Raw genomic sequence first — 18,829 nt, 5'->3', positions numbered from 1 at the left:
CGTCTGCAGCCCTAGCACTCTAGAGGCAGGGAAATCAGTGTGAGACCAGCCTGGGCTATACAGTAAGACCTTGTCTCAAACAAAACAGAAACTCCAACTTCCTCTAAAAGTTGATTTTAATAGATAATTTACCATGATAAAGTATGGAGGGATGACATGTTCTAATTGTAAGCAGTTTTAAATGATTATTTTAGGAGCTTGCTGTAAATACTTTAACAATAAATACAAGAGGTGAGAGAAAAGTACTCAGAATTAGATAAATGGCCAAATACATTTTCTAAATTCTCATTCATGGCTAAAAACCCTATCAATTTTTTAATTTCTAAATGCCAAATTTAATAAATTAACAAATGCATGCTGATAAAACGCCACATTACAACTGAAAAGCAATAATAATTTCACAGAAAATGCTCTGTGTTGTACATTTTTTATTGGTAGGCTAACTTATTAAAGTAACAAATCTGGAACACATTTTGATTTTGCTGCAAAGAAAGTACTACGTTAGAGAAGAGCTAGGAGAAACCAGAAATGAACCATTTGCAAAAATTCAGCATGACAGTCTACGGTAATGCAATAGCCAGGGGTGCTGTTTACCCATTTGTGTGTGCATGTTTGTACAAGTATCAGAAACCAAGGGCATGGACCCCAAAGCAAAGTTATGACAGTTTTCTCGGGGAAACATGCTGGGTGACAACCACAGACGACCCAGGACGGAGAGGCAGTGCAGGCACAGGTCTGCTTCCTTGGTGTGGGGTTTTCCTTATCAAATAGGGGTAATCATGCAATAGTTTGAGTTTCTCTTAACATGATAAACACCCATAATTACTAAAACTGGAAAACATGTGTTCACTGTTTACAAGGACAGCTGAATGGAGTGGTGCTATGGAAAGACAAAGTTCCTTCATTTTAATCTGGTTATTTGCCCAAACCTCTAACCAAGAAATAATTCAGCTAGTGGATCCAATTAAATTACTATAAAACATTCCTTCATCTGTAAAACATTTCTTTCCCTGAAAGTGAAATTTAAAATAAAATGTCTTCATTTTTGATAAGCAGCTCCACCACCAGTCTCTGATACCGTATATCATTCAGTGCAGCCATGGCGTCTAGTTCTGGGGATCTCATTAGGGTTGGACCAAACACTATCCCAAGGTTCTCTGCACTCATCAGATTCTCCTTCTCATGGAGGGTCACTCTGAAAACACAAGAAGAAATGACTAAGTCAAGACTTCTTCATTGGGTCTGAGCACTAAGACAAGCAAAAGATTCATAATAAAGATGAGATGACTTATTAACTCTTTTGCCATGCTGTTTCTGCATACTTCTCTGGAGCTTCACAGTACTGACTTCCCTGAAAGAAGATTTCTTTCAATAAGAACTGTCCTGATGAGGGATGAAGCTCACGTGTGAGTGAATGTGCTGGGCTGTATGGTATGGAGACGATTGTCTGGATTCTCCTGGTCTAGTTGTAGGAGAGAAGGACCAGGTCACCCTCACTAGCCTTCCACCTTCCCTCCACTTGGCCTCTCATGCTTCTTATGGGAAGCTTTTACAAGTTGAAGAGTTTAATGAGTGTTTGAGGAAAAAGCAGTTGAGATAGTGACAGGACACAGCTCAGAGTAAGCATAACTATTCTTTGCTTTGCCACAGCCACAGTGTAGACTTCTGAGTATCAGTCCTTTGTGTTAGTGTTTCTGTTAATTTACACCCGAATATGCAGCAAGGTTGAATTTATGAGTAGAGCATATTCCACAAAGGCTTTCGTTGCTTTCTCTAAGGTCTTGGAAGCCAGCTTGCCGATTCTAGAAGGTCCCGGCCCTTTTAAAAAAATCGCTTAAGTTTCTATTTCCTCAATGCTGTACTGTTTTCCCAGTGTGATGTGCAAATTCCTGCCCCAGTCGCAACAGTCTTGTTATACTCCTCAGAATGAAACTCCCAATTCTCGGAACTGACTCTCTCCCCAAATTCCCATGGTCCAGGTAGTGTGACTCATGTGACTACCCCTACCACGTAATATGACCTGTGTGACTGCCTCCTAAAATTCTGTTTAAATTCTGCCCACACTTGTCCACTGCTGCTGCCTCTATTCCCACTTGGAGCAGCCTGGCAGGTCTGTCCCCCAATAAGGCCTTGAGCCCTACTGGTTGCTTGCACTTCTTACCCTTTTAAAGAGGGTAAATACAAATATCTAAGAGTGACTTGCAAATTGCTTTGCTCTTACTTTTACTCTGCTGAAACTTTTTCCCCTTCCACAAAAATCAATGCATGTCCTTGGTAGAATATTAGTATTTCTAGCATATTTGCAAATTCTCAAACTGCAAGTACATTTATGTCAGAATTGGGTGTGTGCAGTATTGTAGTACAGTATTTTTAGCATTCCTTTTTAACTAGTGTAATTTCTCATAAGACAATACAGCTATGTACTTATCCATTCTTTCAACAGATCTCTTGTCCTTCCTTTCACCTTCACACATTTTAAGATCTGCATGCAATACAAGTGTGATATTCCAATCTAACTTGCCTCTTTAGATGTGCCATCAGGTACCGGAGGGTTTCGCAGTGAGCAGGCGGTAATAGTTTCAGTGCTTCATGAAGGGTTTCTAACTGCTCATCAGGATCCATAATTTCTAAGACAGCAAGTCAAAACCCAAAAAGAAATGCTTTAACAAACTGATGCAAATGGCTCACTGAACACTATTCTGTGATACTCTTCTCAAACTGTTAGAAAAATACTTTTACACAGATCCTGTACCCAATTCTGGAAAATATTTTTTTAACACTAAGCCACAGATTTACAAAGGCTTTTAGGTTCAATGTGGCAACACTGTTTATTTGCATTTGGGGGAGAAGTATCTACTTTTTGTTCATTTGAGTATATTAGGAGTTGAATGTCTTATTTAGAAACTATGGAAAATAAAATGGAAACTTAATATTCAGTAAGTATAAAAAATTCGGATGCATAGTAACAGACTCTTATACATGCAAGGACATTCAGGTTAGATCATTTTAGAACATTTAAGACATATTTAAAGTATTCAAAATACTTTGAAAGCTGTGCTTCCCAACTACTTCCTGTGACAGTCTCTCTCTCTCTCTCTCTCACACACACACACACACACACACACACACACACACACAAAGTGGTGCTTAAGGTAGAACCCAAGGCATTGTGCATAAGGCAAGTGTTCTACCATTAAGCTACACTCTCAGCCCTCTCTTGCAACCAAGAAATCTATCATGTAATGTTTACCTGCTTTACCTGCTTTAGTTTTAAATTACTTTGTGTTACATAAAAAAATGTCTCCATTCAAAGTACAAGCACTTTGTATTTCTTGGGATATGCAAAAGAACACACAGTGGACTTGGAAAGCAATTCTAAATGTTCTATATGATGGCAGGACCCTTGAAATAACTGTGGTTCTTTGAAGGGAACATATTCATTTGGATATTTTAGATTTGCTGTATCAGCCAAAACCCCAGCTCATTCCTTTCAGGCTAGAAGTTGCATTTGATTTATCAATCATTTCTATAATTAGAAACAGTCAACATCTTCGAAATTTTGAGAGCACTGCAGGGGGAAAAAAAAGGAGAGAGAGAGAGAACCACAACACATTCTTATTCTGGGATGATGGGGTGTTTTAAAATGCTGGGTAACAGGACCTCATGCTGGGAGTCCTAACTGGGATGGTATCCTTGAGGTATTAGGAAGGTTACATTTGAGCAGAACAGAAGATCAAAACTCCTGGTCTTTCTAACTTATAAAGCAAGCCAACTCAATGGTACAGTAGTTGAGTCATATAAAAACTGGCATAAGATAAATGTAAAATTTCTAGTCTTGGCAGAACAGATTTGATAAATTTCAGAATATGAACTGTGACTGAAGCCTTCTAATGCAAAAGAAACTTCGATTATTTTAGAGTTTCTGCCCCTAGTTTTCTTGATTCCTAATTCATTTCTTTGGAAAGAAGAATGAATTATTTGCCTTTTGCAAATAAATGTGCTGTCGCAGAACCGTGGGACCTTTAAGAAGTGTTAACTCATTACGCAAGTTCTATCTTAGGCAGTGAAATGCAATAGTCCAATGTCTAAAATTAAGAAAAGAAATTCCATTTACTCTGGAAAGCTAGTTTATTGTTTTAAATCACAGGGCTAATTTGAAACTATATGATTGTGAAAACAGAAAAAAGAGTTTCCCTTTTACTTCTATTAATCTTTGCTAGGAGAACCTTGAACAAGTATGAAATTAAGGGTAGTGTGGATGGCTAGCTAATGACAACATGCAACAAAGTTTATAGTGTATTCCAATGATGAGGGGCTTAGGGAAATGATTAGGGTAGGAGGCACAGCAAATGTTTTCAGTTTTAAATGGGTGGCCAGGAAGGACCTCAGTGAGAAAGAAACCTTCAGTAAAAACTCAGGGGGAGGGACAGAATGAGCTGTGGAGGGCTGGAGGAAGGATGGTTCCTGGAAGAAAAGAGCAGGTATAGGTCATAAGGAGGGCAGACTGTAACATCTGAAGCAAGGTGGAAGCCATGTGCTTGTTCATGTCAACAGCTGCAAACATAGGCCAACACTTAAGTAAAGCTATTTTAAAGTATGCTTTGTTAATCTCCTATAGAGAAACAAGTCCAGGAAGAATAAAACTTAGCTAAGCAAAAGGGGTGACTCAGTGGCAGGGCTAAAGGGAAACTAGAAAGCTCTCTTTCCCAGGTTTCTCTTTAGAAAGTTCAAGGTTGCTGGAGGAACAAACAACCCTAGGTTTTGGCTTTATATGCCTCATTCAAGACTGATGGCTTTTATAAGATCTTCTGGGAAGTCTTCTTCAGACTCCCCAGCTGGAGGACAGTACACAGTTCTGGACTAGCAGGAGCTCTCTGGTGGAGGTGTGATTTTTCACCATTGTCAGACAGGTACACAAGTGTTGGCTTATTCAGTAGCCTCGTCTTCCAGAGTTTGTGTTCAGGAGCAGCAGGGTCTCAGTAGTGAGGAGAGGAAGGAGTGGAGGAGGCAGACCCAGATTTCACAATGGGCTAGGAGGGGAGTGTCTAGGCTTAGGGAGGCTATGAACAGGAGGAAGTCTACAGTCAGGATGGCCTGACTTGGCATCCACTCCTTGTCCTCTCCAAGGAAGGCTGCAAAAACAAATTCACTAGAAGGTGAATGTTCACCAGCCACTGCAGAAGAAAACTTCTTGATAAACTCTGACTTCTGTTGGAAGAATGCTAACAAATGCTAGACATTTTCTGGGGCTGAGAGATTAAGAAAACAACAACACAACAACAACAACAGTTAAAGAATGACTGCATTGGAAGGGTCATCTACCCTTGTCCTTTACTTGGAAGAGTTTCCTCCTTTTTCTTCCTCTTCCTTTGTGCAGTCTTTTCCTAGTTCCAGAACTGTTCAGAGTGGAGAGAACCAGAGCTCTGATGAGGCACATGTGAGGTTTAGGTGTCTGAACCACTCCCCCAGTGACATGACCTTGGCCAACTTACACCCTGTCATGTCTTCTTTCTAAAATAATACTGTAGGTATAAATTGGCCTGACCTAGTATATGCTCTCAGCCATTAGAGAAGTCAAGCAACTCTCATCTTCCTTGTGTGCCTCTTAAGAGATGCCTTGGCATACATGTCCGAGGAACAAAGCATACTTTACTGTCAGAAATGACATGTGAGAGAACACACTATTCCACAAAGCTGTTGCTAACCAACACGCACCACATATATTCATAGGAAGTACAGTTATTATGCTAGAGTTTTTGGTATCACAAAATATTAAAACAGCTGAGATGATAAGAAGAGACATTTATACCTTGATTTAAGAAAGTTGCTTCCTTATGATGTGGTCTTAAAGGCTCTCTCTAAGGGGTGAGATGGAATGTCTTAAGTTATTCAGACAGGAATGCTATTTCAGAAATGAAACCTATAACAATGACAGGTGCTTTGGAAGAATTGAAAAAGGGAGATTTTCCTTACCAACTGGGTGGGTATAGGGAAAGAAGGTGAGGTCAAGAAGAAACTTGAAGCCAAGTCCTTTAAATCCAATAAGATGGCTTGGATGGAATCTAGGTGGGGTGGTAGTGCAGATATCAGAACTGGGGTTGAATCACTGCTCTGTACACTGTTAACTACCCTTGAGTTAGGCACAGTGCCAAGTCTTAGTTTTTCCTTCCAAAGAACTCATACCAGTCCAGTTTACCCTGCAGTTTTCTTGGGGTCATGACAAAGGAGATAGAGAAGCCCTTCAAAGGGGAGGCTATTTCCAGGTGCCAATCAGGCTGATGACTTCTCTGGGAGGTCATGTCTATCCCATAAAACAGGAGTGTGTTAACTCTATTTTCACAATCAGCACCAAGTTCAATTCAAGATGAGGGGAGTTGGGCTGGGAAGGTGGCTCAGTGGTAGAGCGCTTGCCTTGCATGCCTGAGGCCCTGGGTTCGATTCCTCAGCACCACATAAGCAAAAGGAAAAAAGCCAGAAGTGGCACTGTGGCTTCAAGTGGTAGAGCATTAGCCTTGAGCTGAAGAGCTGAGGGACAGCGCCCAGGCCCAGAGTTCAGGCCTCACGACCGGACCCCCCGCCCCCCCCCCAAAAAAAAAAAAACCAACAAGATGAGAGGAGTTTACTCCCTATGGAAGAGACTCAGATCTTTCATACTCCAACTTTTTAATCAGTATAATTCTTGTGCTGTTCTCCACATTCAGAACTCAACCTAATCCACAAGAAATAAGCACTCTAAGGAATTAACCACAAAAATCCTCAACAAAAAAAGCTCTGAAATGGAAACTGAAAAATCCTAACAAAAAAAGTTTGTGCTTCATGAAATTTCAAAGCCAAAAAGCAAATCAGTGATACTAAGCAAGTGATGTTATTATTTAAAGATGAATACACATATGGTTTTAAAGAGAAAAAAAGCAAAACGACAGAAAGCCTATCTTAAAAAAAAATTGTAATACCAATACTTAAGTTCTGTTAAAGATTTCCTTTTTTTAAAAAGTAAAATGTGAGCCAGTGCCTATGGCTAAACCTAACTACTCAGGAGGCTGAGATCTGAGGGCTGCAGTTCAAAGCCAGCCCAGGCAGGAAAGCCTGTGAAATACTTAACTCTAATAAACCACCAGAAAACAGGAAGTGGCTCTGTGGCTCAAGTGGTAGAGCACTAGCCTTGAGTTGAAGAGCTGAGGGACAGTGCCCAGGCCCAGAATTCAAGCCCCACAACTGAAACCCCACCCCCCCCCCCCCCACGCAATAAAAGTAAAATGTGAAATACAGGTATAATTTTTGCAGCATAAACCAAATTTGACAGATAACCCCTTGCTTTTTCTCATTTTCAACTCAAATACAGTTTAAAAACAAAAACATACTTCTTGGGACAAGGGGTAGCTCAGTGGTAAGGCACTTGCCAAAGTTGTCAAGCCCTAGGTTCAATTCTCAGTTCTGAAACACAAAATCAAACAAACCTTCTCAATCTGAAATAGTGTGCCTTAAAGTTTACAACTGGTGCAGGTTTGTGAACTGCATGTTAAAGATCTGCATACTGAAGATAAACACACAAAAAGTAAGAGTTTGAAAACTCTTATGGCAATCTGAGAGTAATTTTTGCTTGCTGAACTTAGTAAAAAGTAGTTGTCCTTGTTTTATAAATTTCATTTTTCTAGGGACCCATTTTTTTTTTTTATTTTACCAAGTGTTGGCCCATATTTAAGGAGCACTAGTATAAGTTGGTTTTCTTTTTTTGAAAACGAGTACAAAAAATGGTTGAATGTATAAGTCATAAGTAATGTTAGAGAAGACTGTAAAATTCTTGTAAGTACGTTAACCATGGAGAGAGGTATATGGAGGAGAGAGGATATGCAGGGGGATATCAGGAAACTGGTCATCTAGAAGAGACAGATGTTAGGGTGTTGGGAACATGCATTCACACTTACTGGCAGACTCTATGAACTTGGGGTAGGCGTCATATGTGATGAGTGGAATTGGCAAATCCCTGAAGTACAGTTTAAGTGCACCAGTGATAATGTTGATATCTTCATACATGTTCACAGAAATATCTGCTTTCTCACCATCTTTCAAGGATGTTAAGAGAAACAAAGTAAATGCTAAATGCTGGGTTTTAATAAATGACATTTTAAAATATAACCAGATTTTAAAAATAATCAATGTTCCAGTTTTTAACATCAATGATCAATTTCAGAGAACACCATTTTTTTTCAGAATTTCTCTCCTGAAATTGCTTATATTCTGGAGTGGAGAAGTGAGAAAGGACTAAAGTAGAAATATTTCAATTTCAGAGTTACTTGAGGAGTCCCACCAGAGGAATAATATTTCTTTTTTTTCTTCTGTTTTATATAAAAACTGTGAAAAAGAACAACAGAGGCACTTCTAAAAGAATGCCAACACAGAAGGTTTCTTCTGTTTTACCCCAGGTTCCTACACATTTAATACTCTGGGTAGAGAGCACTGAGAAGTAAAAAAGCAAAAATGAAGCAAAAAAAAAAAAAAAAAAAAAAAAACAACCAACAAATAATATGTAACAAAAAATTCCCAAACATATGGAGCGTTAACATAGAGAAAGCACTATAAAATAGAAGGGTGTTTTAGAAGGCCCGCATATTCTCAAGCAAGGCTCTTCTCTGCATTTAGTACTTTGCCTAGTTATTATAACTGAAATTGTATCTACTGAATACTCAATATTCTGAGCTAGATCTTAGGTTGATTTCTTTTGTTTTGCTTAACTTTTGAAGATTTCTATGGATTACATAATATTTCATTAATATTCAAATGGCTGAAGACCCCAAAACACTGTCATCAAATGTTGGTGTGGATGTGGAGGAACAGGAATGCTTATTCAGTACTAAATGGAATGCAGAATGATGCAGCTATTGAAGAAGACAGGTAGTTTCTTCCAAAGTTTACCACACACAGACCAGAATGTACTTCATTTACCCAAATGAGCTAAACATTTTATTTAAATTTATTAAAAACCTTCATGTTTATAAAAGTATTGTTCATAATCTCAAAAACAAATCCCTTCAAAACTGGAAGTGATCAAAAAGTCCTTCAGTATGTGAACTGATTAATTATGGTATATCCATACAATGAAATATTATTTAGTTGTAAAAAGCAATCAACTATCAAGCTACAGAAGACATGGAGGAACTGTGTATGTTAAGTGAGAGTGAAAAGGCTTCATGATAGCGGGAACTCACATCAGTAACCCTAGCTACTCAAGAAGCTGAGATCTGAGGACTGAGGTGTGAAGCCAGCCCGGGCAGGAAAGTCTCCACGATACTCTTATCTCCAATAAACTACTCAAAAAAAAAAAAAAAAAGCTGGAAGTGGCACTGTGGCTCAAGTAGTAGTGTACTAAGCCTTGAACAGGAGGCTCAGGGACAGTGCCCAGGCCGAGTTCAAGGCCCAGGACTGGGGGATAAAAAAAAAAACCCACAAAAAATAGGCTTCATTATGTTTGTATTTAAGGATATAGAATCTTCTTTGGTCTCACTTTATTCTAGTAGTCAAAGCAGAGACAAATAAATAAATCACAAAATAAATAATAATTTAAATGCTATTTTCCATTTATCTATTTAATGATGGGACCAGGATTTGGACACAGGCCCTCTACTTGCAAGACAAGTATTCTGCTATCTGAGCCACACCTGTAGTTGTTGTAGTTTTTTTTTTTCAGAGAGAGTCTAAGTTTGGGGTAGCAAGATGATATTGGAGTGCAATCCAAGTATCTGTGCCTCCCATGTAGTTGGGATTATAGCCACTGTCTGACTTGTTTTGTTGAGGTATGATCTTGCCTGCCTGCCTGCCTGCTTTCTTTCCTTCCTTCTTCCCCTTCCTCCATCTCTCCCTCCATCTCTCCCTTCCTTCCTCCTTCTCTCCCTCCCTCCCCCTTCCTTCTCTTCTTCCATCTCTCCCTCTCTCCCTCCCTCCCTCCCTCCCTTCCTTCCTTCCCTTCCTTCCTTCCTTCCTTCCTTCCTTCCTTCCTTCCTTCCTTCCTTCCTTCCTTCCTTCCTTCCTTCCTTCTTTCTTTCCTTCCTTCCCTCCCTCCCTCCCTCCCTCCCTCCCTTTCTTGGCCCTTCCTTCCTTGGACTGGGTTTCTCTCCAACTGTGATCCTCCTGATCTTCATATTTTGAGTTGCTGGGATTACAGGTATGAACCCTGTGCCCCCTGTAATATGAACCTGGTTGGCCCCTCTTTCTACAGTGGGGCAGGTTCTGTATCAGCTCTTATGAGCTAGAACTTGGTTTTAGTCATACATGGTGATGAGGATGCCTTGGGTCCTGGATGACAGCTGACGTGGGTGGGTCATTTAGGCCCAGGACATTTGAGATCTGTGAAAATCATATCTTTTTACCTGCTACCTCTAGGTTTTTGGTTTAACTGATCTATGTGTTTTGGTGAGCAAAGATTAGTCTTGGAATCTCTGATGTTGATCATATAGTTAAGATTTATGCTTTTTTCTCACAATGAAATTCAATACTTTTAATACTGTAATTAAAGCTAATGCAAAAATAAGAAACCATGAATTGAATCTTTTTGGGGAAGTAATTTACATAAAAATAATGCTAAAATGCCATAAGAAATTGTGATTATTTGGGGGGGGTAGGGGCAAAGAATATGACCTAAGTGAATGACATACCTCTGTCAAATGCCATCTTGACATCTTCAATTAGGTCACTAAATCCTGATACTCGGTATAGTCCTTCCGAATTAAGACCTATAAACCAAGAAATAATAAAACAAGTTTAGGAGATGGTTTCCTTGGATTCTTTAATTCAAATTTTAACTTCTTTTCATGTACCAGGTTGGGGAAGTAATGTGTCAAAAGAATAATAAAATAAACATGACTAGAAACTTTTTCACACCTTTGTTTTAACATAAAACTATTTCATTTACAGTTTTAAATTCTGACCCACTGGCACATAGATATTTATAATTTGGCTGAACATGTTGTCTAATTAGTTCAGATAATGTTAAAGTCTTAAGGGAAATAATTCATCACTCCAATTACACCAAAAGTTCCTTTATATAACAAAGGAAAGATACATTGAATTCTAGGCCTGGGCCAGTTTTTCCCCCAAGGGAGAGAATAATTAGGGTGTAGCTCTGGTTTCTGGCCCAGGGTAGTTTTACTAGGGCATTTATACTTTTCTTTCTTTTTTTTTTTTTTGGGGTCCGGTCGTGGGGCCTGAACTCTGGGACTGGGCACTGTCCCTCAGCTCTTCAGCTCAAGGCTAGCACTCTACCACTTGAGCCACAGCGCCACTTCCGGCTTTTTTGTTTTTGCTTATGTGGTGCCAAGGAATCGAACCCAGGGCCTCAGGCGTGCAAGGCAAGCGCTCTACCACTGAGCCACATTCCCAGCCCTATTCTTTTATTTCTTAGACGTCAGAAAAATATAAAAAAAAAAAACAAAAAATAAATTTGCTCTTGAAATTGGCTTTAGAAGAATGGAAGCCTCAGCTATATCTTTTTTTTTTTTTTTTTAAGCCAGTTCTGGGGCTTGAACTCAGGGCCTGAGACCTGTCCCTGAACTGCTTTTACTCAAGGCTAGCACACTTGAGCCACAGCACCACTTCTGACTTTTTCTTTCTTTTTTTTTTTTGGGGGGGGGGGTCTGGTTGTGGTGCCTGAACTCTTGGCCTGGGTGCTGCCCCTCAGCTCTTCAGCTCAAGGCTAGAACGCTACCACTTGAGCCACAGCGCCACTTCCGGCTTTTTTCTTTCTGCTTATGTGGTGCTGAGGAATTGAACCCAGGGCCTCAGGCATGCAAGGCAAGCGCTCTACTACTGAGCCACATTCCCAGCCCTATCTTTTTATTTCTTAGACGTCAGAAAAATATAAAAAAAAAAACAAAAAATAAATTTGCTCTTGAAATTGGCTTTGAAGAATGGAAGCCTCAGCTATAAATATATCTTTTTTTTTTTTTTTAGCCAGTTCTGGGGCTTGAACTCAGGGCCTGAGATCTGTCCCTGAACTGCTTTTACTCAAGGCTAGCACTCTACCACTTGAGCCACAGCACCACTTCTTACTTTTTCTGTTTATGTGGTACTGAGGAATTGAACCCAGAGCCTCATGCATGTTAGGCAAGCATTCTACCACTAAACCACATTCCCAGATGTAAATATATCTTTAAGGATATTTTTTATAGCCAGGTGCTAATAGTTTATGCCTATAATCCTAGCTACTCAGGAGGCTGAGATCTGAGGAGCCTGGCTCAAAGCCAGCCAGGGCAGGAACGTCCATGAGACTGCTATCTCCAATTAACAACCAGAAAACCGGAAGTGGCACTGTGGCTCAAGTAGTAGAGCAATATCTGTGAACTGAAGAGCTCAGGGACAGAACCCAGGCTCAGAGTTCAAAATGCACAACTGGCAAAAAAAAAAAAAAAAAAGAGAAAAGAACATTTTTATATTAGTTAAATTTACCTTGAGATTAAACCATTTATTTGCTAATTCATTTCCAACCTTGAGAGGACCTGACATAGGAAACCATTTCCCCGATATAAAGACAACAGCAGTTCAGTGCACTAAGGCACCAGAGAAGGGCTAAGGACCCAGTCCCAGTGTCAGTGAGCTAGACTCCGGCAGCTGCATGGAAAGTGCCTCACCTCTAGACTCGATCTCCCTGATGCACATGTCTACTACCATTGGCCGCTTAGTGATGTGTGCTTTCACGAGCGTTGTTAGGTCACAGCTGTACACCTTCTTCACATGCTTCAAGTCTGGCTTACAGTCATTTGGGACCATCTTGGAACACTGCTTATGAACATTCAAACCACAATCTATGTAAAGAATACAGGAAACATCATAATTTTCAGTTTTGAGAATCCTTGGAGTGTTTGTTTTGATAATAGATACTTCAGATTGAATTGGGGGTTTCTAATAGTTTCCTCAGGGTAGAGAAAAAAAGAGATCCTTCTTTGCTCTCAGAAAATTGCAAGTATAACCTACAAGACTGGAATTTTAGCCTCTGTCTCATAATTTACTTGTTGTAAGAGCACAGAAAGGAAAAATTTAGTGTTTCATTAAATGTTTATAAACATGTTATGCCAAATAGTCAGTGCCATGGTTTGAATGTATTTCCCCCCACCCCCTAAAATCCATGGGGCGGGGTTGAGAGGTGTGGCCTTCTGGGCGCTGTTAGGTCATAAGGGCTCTGCCCTCACTCTCAACGGGTGATTGCTGCTATGAAAAACCCATGTAATGGTGGGATATAGTTTTCTGCCCTATGAGGATACTTGCTGCCTTCTGCTGTGTGAAGATGCAGCAGGAAGGAACAAACCTTGAATTTGGACTTGACTACCCAATTCTATATACTTATACCTATTCTTACACTACTCTGTAGTGTAAGAAATTTTTGTTTCTTATAAATCCCCAGGCTGATGTATTCTGATACTGCAGTATAAAAGGGACCAAGATGGCCAACTAAAAATAATTTCTTTAAAGTTTCATGAGGTTTATATTTAATGCAAGCTATAATTATATCTCAATACATTTGATATGATATAGCATTGAATCTCAAAAGAGAATCCCTAGCCCTTTTAAAACAATGCTGCTCCTATTTAGAATCTTTGTATAAGTTGTAACTAATATTTGTACATTTTTTCTGGTTGGTCGTGGGGCTTTATCCCTCGGCCTGGGCACTGTCCCTCAGCTCTTCAGCTCAAGGCTAGTGCCATACCACTTGAGCCACAGTATCACTTCCAATTTTTTGAGTAGATTATTGGAGGTAAGTCTCATGGACGTTCCTGCCCGGGCTGGCTTTGAACCATGATCCTTAGATCTCAGCCTTCTGAGTAGGTAGAATTACAGGTGTGAGCCACTGGTACCTGGCTCTAGCTAACATTTTTTGAGGGCTTAATATTGCTAGACACTGTCACTTAAACTTACAGAGCTCTATACATTTATGCACAAGGAAACCATGTATATAGGTAAGAAATTTCCTCAAGGTGCACAGTGTTCACCTCAAGGTGAACACTGCCAACAGTGTTCAGCAGTCTAGGATGAACACCTGGATCACATTGCTTCTGATTACTGGACTGTGACTTCTCAGATGTTATAGTATCTTAATAAAATATTAATATATTTAATAAAAATATTAGTATCTAATGAAATTATTAACAGATTTTGAGATACTTTGTTTTTCAATGAGAAGAGTACAATAAAATTTTAGAAGGGATAAAGAGGAATATAACCCTTTTGCTAAATTAGACTGAAAAGGGCTAAACTGTAGCTGAATGAATAGTTGATCTTAAGTAAATGCTATCTTTATGTTTTGAAATTATAGCTCTTTTGTATTAAAGTTCATAGGACCTTTTAGTTGACCTCTTGTAAAGCCAGTACAAGCTGGGAAGATACAGTTTCAGCCAAATCTTAATGAGTCTGACTTGAAAACCACAAATGCTATGGCAGCAACCTAGAGTCTCTGGGAATTCTGTGTCTCTTTTGCTGTGTTATTGGCATATAGGAGAGCAAGGTAACCACCCTGAGCTTACTGAGCCAGGGCATCCACACACTGCACATTGTAAAATCCTAGACAAATGCTGGGATCATGGTCATGGTATGACTTTTGGCAAAACTTACAATCTAGTTTTATATGACAATAACAACACATAGCTAAAACATAAATAGAACTGTTTTCTTGCCCAGCGGCTCATGCTTACAATCCTAGCTACGGAGAAGGTTGAGATCTGAGGATCGCAGTTCAAAGCCAGACCAGGCAGAAAAGTCTATGAGACTCTTATCTCCAAAAGCTGAAAGTAGAGCTGTGGCTCAAGAGGTAGAGTGCTAGCCTTGAGCAGAAAAGCTCAGGCACAGTGCTCAGACCATGAGTTCCAAGTCCTAGAAACAGCATGCGCGCACACACACAGACAGACACAGAGAATTGTGTTTTCATTAAATATGTAGACACTACCAATTTAAAAAAGATGTTATAGCCTGTGGAGCGTGAGGAGGAATTTGTAGGTATGAGCATGTCCATAAGCAAAACCAGGCTGCCTGTGCAAGGAGCTGGGTCAGTGTACGTGTTTGTAAGCCAACAGCTCTGAGACACAAGCAGCAGTGATCAACATGTGCAAACATTATCACTGCTAAGGAACAGTTTTCTTTGAATTTATACAGGCTTCGAGAGCAAACAGCTCAGTTATAGCTTTGGAAGAAATGAGGCAACAATATACTGTATAGTTAAACAAGGCCCAAACAACTAACTATATGTATAAACAAAGCTGAAATCCCTTTTGACATTTATGTTAGGTAATATTTCTGGTTCAATCATAGGGCAAATTAATGGTAAAAGTCCACTTAAAAGAGAGATTTCTCACCAAACATTTTAAAGTTTTTTGATAATTTCTTCAGTTTAGAGTTGGGAATCTATAAGCTACGCGATTCCTTCTGAGTGAGTTTATTTAGCCTTTATGTGCTTTAGTTATGCAAAATGGGACTAATAACTTTCTCTGTTGGAGTTTATGTGAGGCTTGAATGTTAATCTATGTAAAGTGCTCATGGCCTGTGCAAAAATTGTCATAAGATTGCCATATAGCATGGTCATAACCAACTTAAGATCAGAAACTAAATTGAACTCAAGGTCAATATTCTGTGCATCAGATGCGAACATGAGCTATTGAAAAATGAGTCAAAGAAGAGGAATGTACCTTGCCATTGCAGGTGGATGTAGAATTCAGGGTGGTGTTGACAGCAACTGTAGTACTCACTAGGGAGAGGGAGCAATGTGGCTTTTCCACAGGGTTATCCGGAGAAGAGTAGGTTTGGCTAAAAGGTTTCCATTCTCCTAGGCTGACCTTTGTTTGTCCAGTGGATTGGCTAGAAAGAGGAGGCTTTTCTACTCTTCTTGCCTGTTGGCATTTATGGGTTGTAAGCTTCTATCATGCCCAGGACACTATGAGAGACAACCACATACCACAATGGAACTTGTTGCTGGATTCTTACAGTTCTGAATTCCCTATGTGCTTTCCTTCTTGCTCTAACTTTCAAAGTATTCTCACAGTTGATATAAATACCTTCTTATAATTTTATTTTATTTTTGTAGTGCTAGGTGTTAAAATAATTGGATGAAATAAAGTGAAGAAATACATTTATCCAGCTTGTCCAAAATTAAAAAACTCTTATACAATGTAAAAGTATTAAATTTAGCTGGGGCATAGTGGTTCAAACTTGTAATCCTAGGTACTTGGGATGCAGAGATTAGGGGATTGCATTTGGAAGCTAGCCTGGGCAAGAAAAAGAGACACCATCTCAACCAATGGCTGGTATGGTGGTATTCACTGGTTATCCTGCTATGGAAAAAGCATAATGGCTGGGTGCTGTGGCACAGGCCTGTCATCCCCAGCACCATAGGGAAGCATAAGAAGGAGGATCATAGCACAGGTATAAGGAGGGACTCTACCTTGAAAACAACACAGAGCTCTTGCCTAGCAAGCACAAAATACTGAGTTCAACCCTTAGTACTGATATAAAAACGTATAAAATTCAGAGCTGAGTATGGTGGCTCATACCTGTGACTCTAGCTATTTTGGAGGCAGAGATAGGGAAGATCGTAGTTTAAGGCCAGCCCAGGCAAACATTTAGTGAGATCCCATCTCAACCAATAAAAAGTTGGGCATAGTAGCACACATCTGTCATTCCCAGCTATGTGAGAAGTAGGAGAATCATGGTCCACTGTCAAGGCATAAAAGCAAGACCCTATATGAAAAATAACTAAAGTAAAAAGGGCTAGTAACATGACTTGAGTCATAGAACACCTGTCTAGCAAGCACAAGCCTTGAATTCAAGCCCCATTACTGCAAAATAAGTAAGTGCAAGTATAAAATTCACAAAATTTCATAATTATGTGTGCCTCATAGTTTACCTATATTAACACAGATCACAGAATTGAAAAGGGTTCTTGATAACAATCACCATTGTCAATGATGATTGTGAAGCTCAGGGTAGCTACAACTTGTTCAGGTATTCATCTAGAAGAGCAGAAGAGCTGAGATTCAAATCTTGGAGCACTGATTCCTCGCCTATGCACTCCCTACACTGAGTCATACATGCTTCTTTCTGCCAGCAGTACACTTAGTTTTCAGCATTGAAGATGAAATTTGCTATTTTTAACTACTGTTTGGTAATTAATGCTCATTGTATCCATTATTATACACACTTTAAGAAACACCGCTACAGAGTCTGTTAACTATTTGACTGATCTGATGAGACATAAAAAAAAACCACCTAGTAAAACCTGACCATTTTATTCTTGTTTAATCACATTCTATTCTATATATAAACCTTAAATGGAAGCCAAATAGTAAATTTGATACAAGTACTTATTATCAGAAAGAGGCAATAATGATTAATCTAAATCTTTCTCTTCATCAAATTCCTTGTGACTCAATGAAAACAAAACTGATGTGTGAGCTCAGATTGAAATGTTTAAGGAAAAAGGAAATGTTTTCTAAACAAATTTTCTTTTCATTTGAGTAATGTGAATCTATGGGAAAATATTACCATGTTCAATCTGAGCAGATTTCAGTGATGAAATATCTAGCAAGACTGGATATGAAGTGCTTTACAAGACTATAGGACAGGACAAAAATACTAAACTTCTTTCTATACCCGAAGTTCATAGTGCAATATGCCAAACCTGAGCTTGCACTGAAAATTGCTGCTTTAGGAACTAGCAGTGTACCAGGGTTTCAGCTGATCATTTAGACTTCCTTTGATTTTCATTTATTTATTAAAGTCATATAACTCCTATAATAGTTCCATTTCTTCCAGGGAGGCTCTATGCTGTATTTAGGGAGAGAAGGAGAAGTCCATAGATTTCATTTGTTATATCTCTTGGTATTATATTTTTATGTACTATTAAACCACAGTTCCCTACCAATTTCACAAATTAATAAGTATTGAATAAGTGAAGGTAAATGGAATAAAAATAAATTATATCTATTCTGTATTTTTCATATAGTATTTTTATTACTTATACTCTTTCTCTTAGTAAAAAGTCCTATATTTCACAAGAATTGATTTCTCTAAAACACATGTATACTGTTTATCTAGGAAGCAGAGACTTTGGGGAAGGTGGCAGTTCTAGGGTTTGAATTCAGGGTCTTGAACTTGGTAGGCAAGCACTCAACCACTTGATCTTGTATCTCCAACTCTTTTTGTGTTTAGTTATTTTTGAATTGGTTCTCATCTCCACTCCCCCCCTCACCCATCAAGGGGCAAGTTTGGACCAATTTACACTTTCTTTCTAGCAGGGATAATAGGCATATGCCACCACACACAGCTATTGGCTGAGATGCAGTCTGTTTGCCCAGGCTAGCTGAGAACCATGATCTTCCCAGTATCTGCCTCCCAAGTAGCTAGTATTACAGAAGCAAGCCACCACACCCAATGATACCTATATTTCTAGAGCAAATTACTGGTATTATTTACATTGTACAGATAGGATTAAGGGTTAGCACAATAACAGTAATGTGTGTTTTGGAAGATAATTATTTTCAATGAATGTTCATATTTAAATGGGTTTCTTTTTTTACCCTCTTTTTTTTTTTATTGATAGTACTATAGATTAAACCAGCACCTTGTGCATGTGAAGCAATTGCTTTACCAGGGAGCTATTCTTCAGTCTTAAGTTTTATTCTTAAATATACCCCTTAGACATTTCTCTCCCTATAAAAAGTAGAACAGCTCACATTCTAATATATGCATCACACAGCATTACTTCCACAAATTAAGAGGAATGCCTTGTCCTTTGGAATATTTATAAAAAATTACTTTTACATTAATTTTCAAATTCTCACAGACTTACAAGAATGAC

At 39.0% G+C, this 18,829-nt stretch overlaps 1 protein-coding gene across 5 annotated transcripts in view; it reads right to left on the bottom strand.

Annotated features, from left to right (window-relative positions):
• Positions 1 to 413: 413 nt before the first annotated feature.
• Positions 414 to 18,829, bottom strand: part of Chn1 (chimerin 1) — a 157,817-nt gene continuing 139,401 nt past the window's right edge. For all 5 annotated transcript variants that reach the window (XM_042694228.1, XM_042694227.1, XM_042694230.1 and 2 more), the window contains 5 exons: positions 12,621 to 12,794; positions 10,650 to 10,727; positions 7,926 to 8,063; positions 2,522 to 2,627; positions 414 to 1,195 (listed from right to left, as the gene is read on the bottom strand). In XM_042694228.1, coding sequence (XP_042550162.1) covers positions 1,024 to 1,195; positions 2,522 to 2,627; positions 7,926 to 8,063; positions 10,650 to 10,727; positions 12,621 to 12,794 — 668 coding nt within the window. In that variant the 3' untranslated portion in view covers positions 414 to 1,023. The remainder of the gene's footprint in view (positions 1,196 to 2,521; positions 2,628 to 7,925; positions 8,064 to 10,649; positions 10,728 to 12,620; positions 12,795 to 18,829) is intronic.

The sequence above is a fragment of the Dipodomys spectabilis genome, unplaced genomic scaffold (assembly GCF_019054845.1).
Source record: "Dipodomys spectabilis isolate Male_0828 unplaced genomic scaffold, ASM1905484v1 ptg000174l, whole genome shotgun sequence".
Classification (NCBI taxonomy): Eukaryota; Metazoa; Chordata; class Mammalia; order Rodentia; family Heteromyidae; genus Dipodomys; species Dipodomys spectabilis.
Note: the sequence above shows the minus strand (reverse complement) of the source record. Positions and strands in the feature narration are given on the sequence as shown.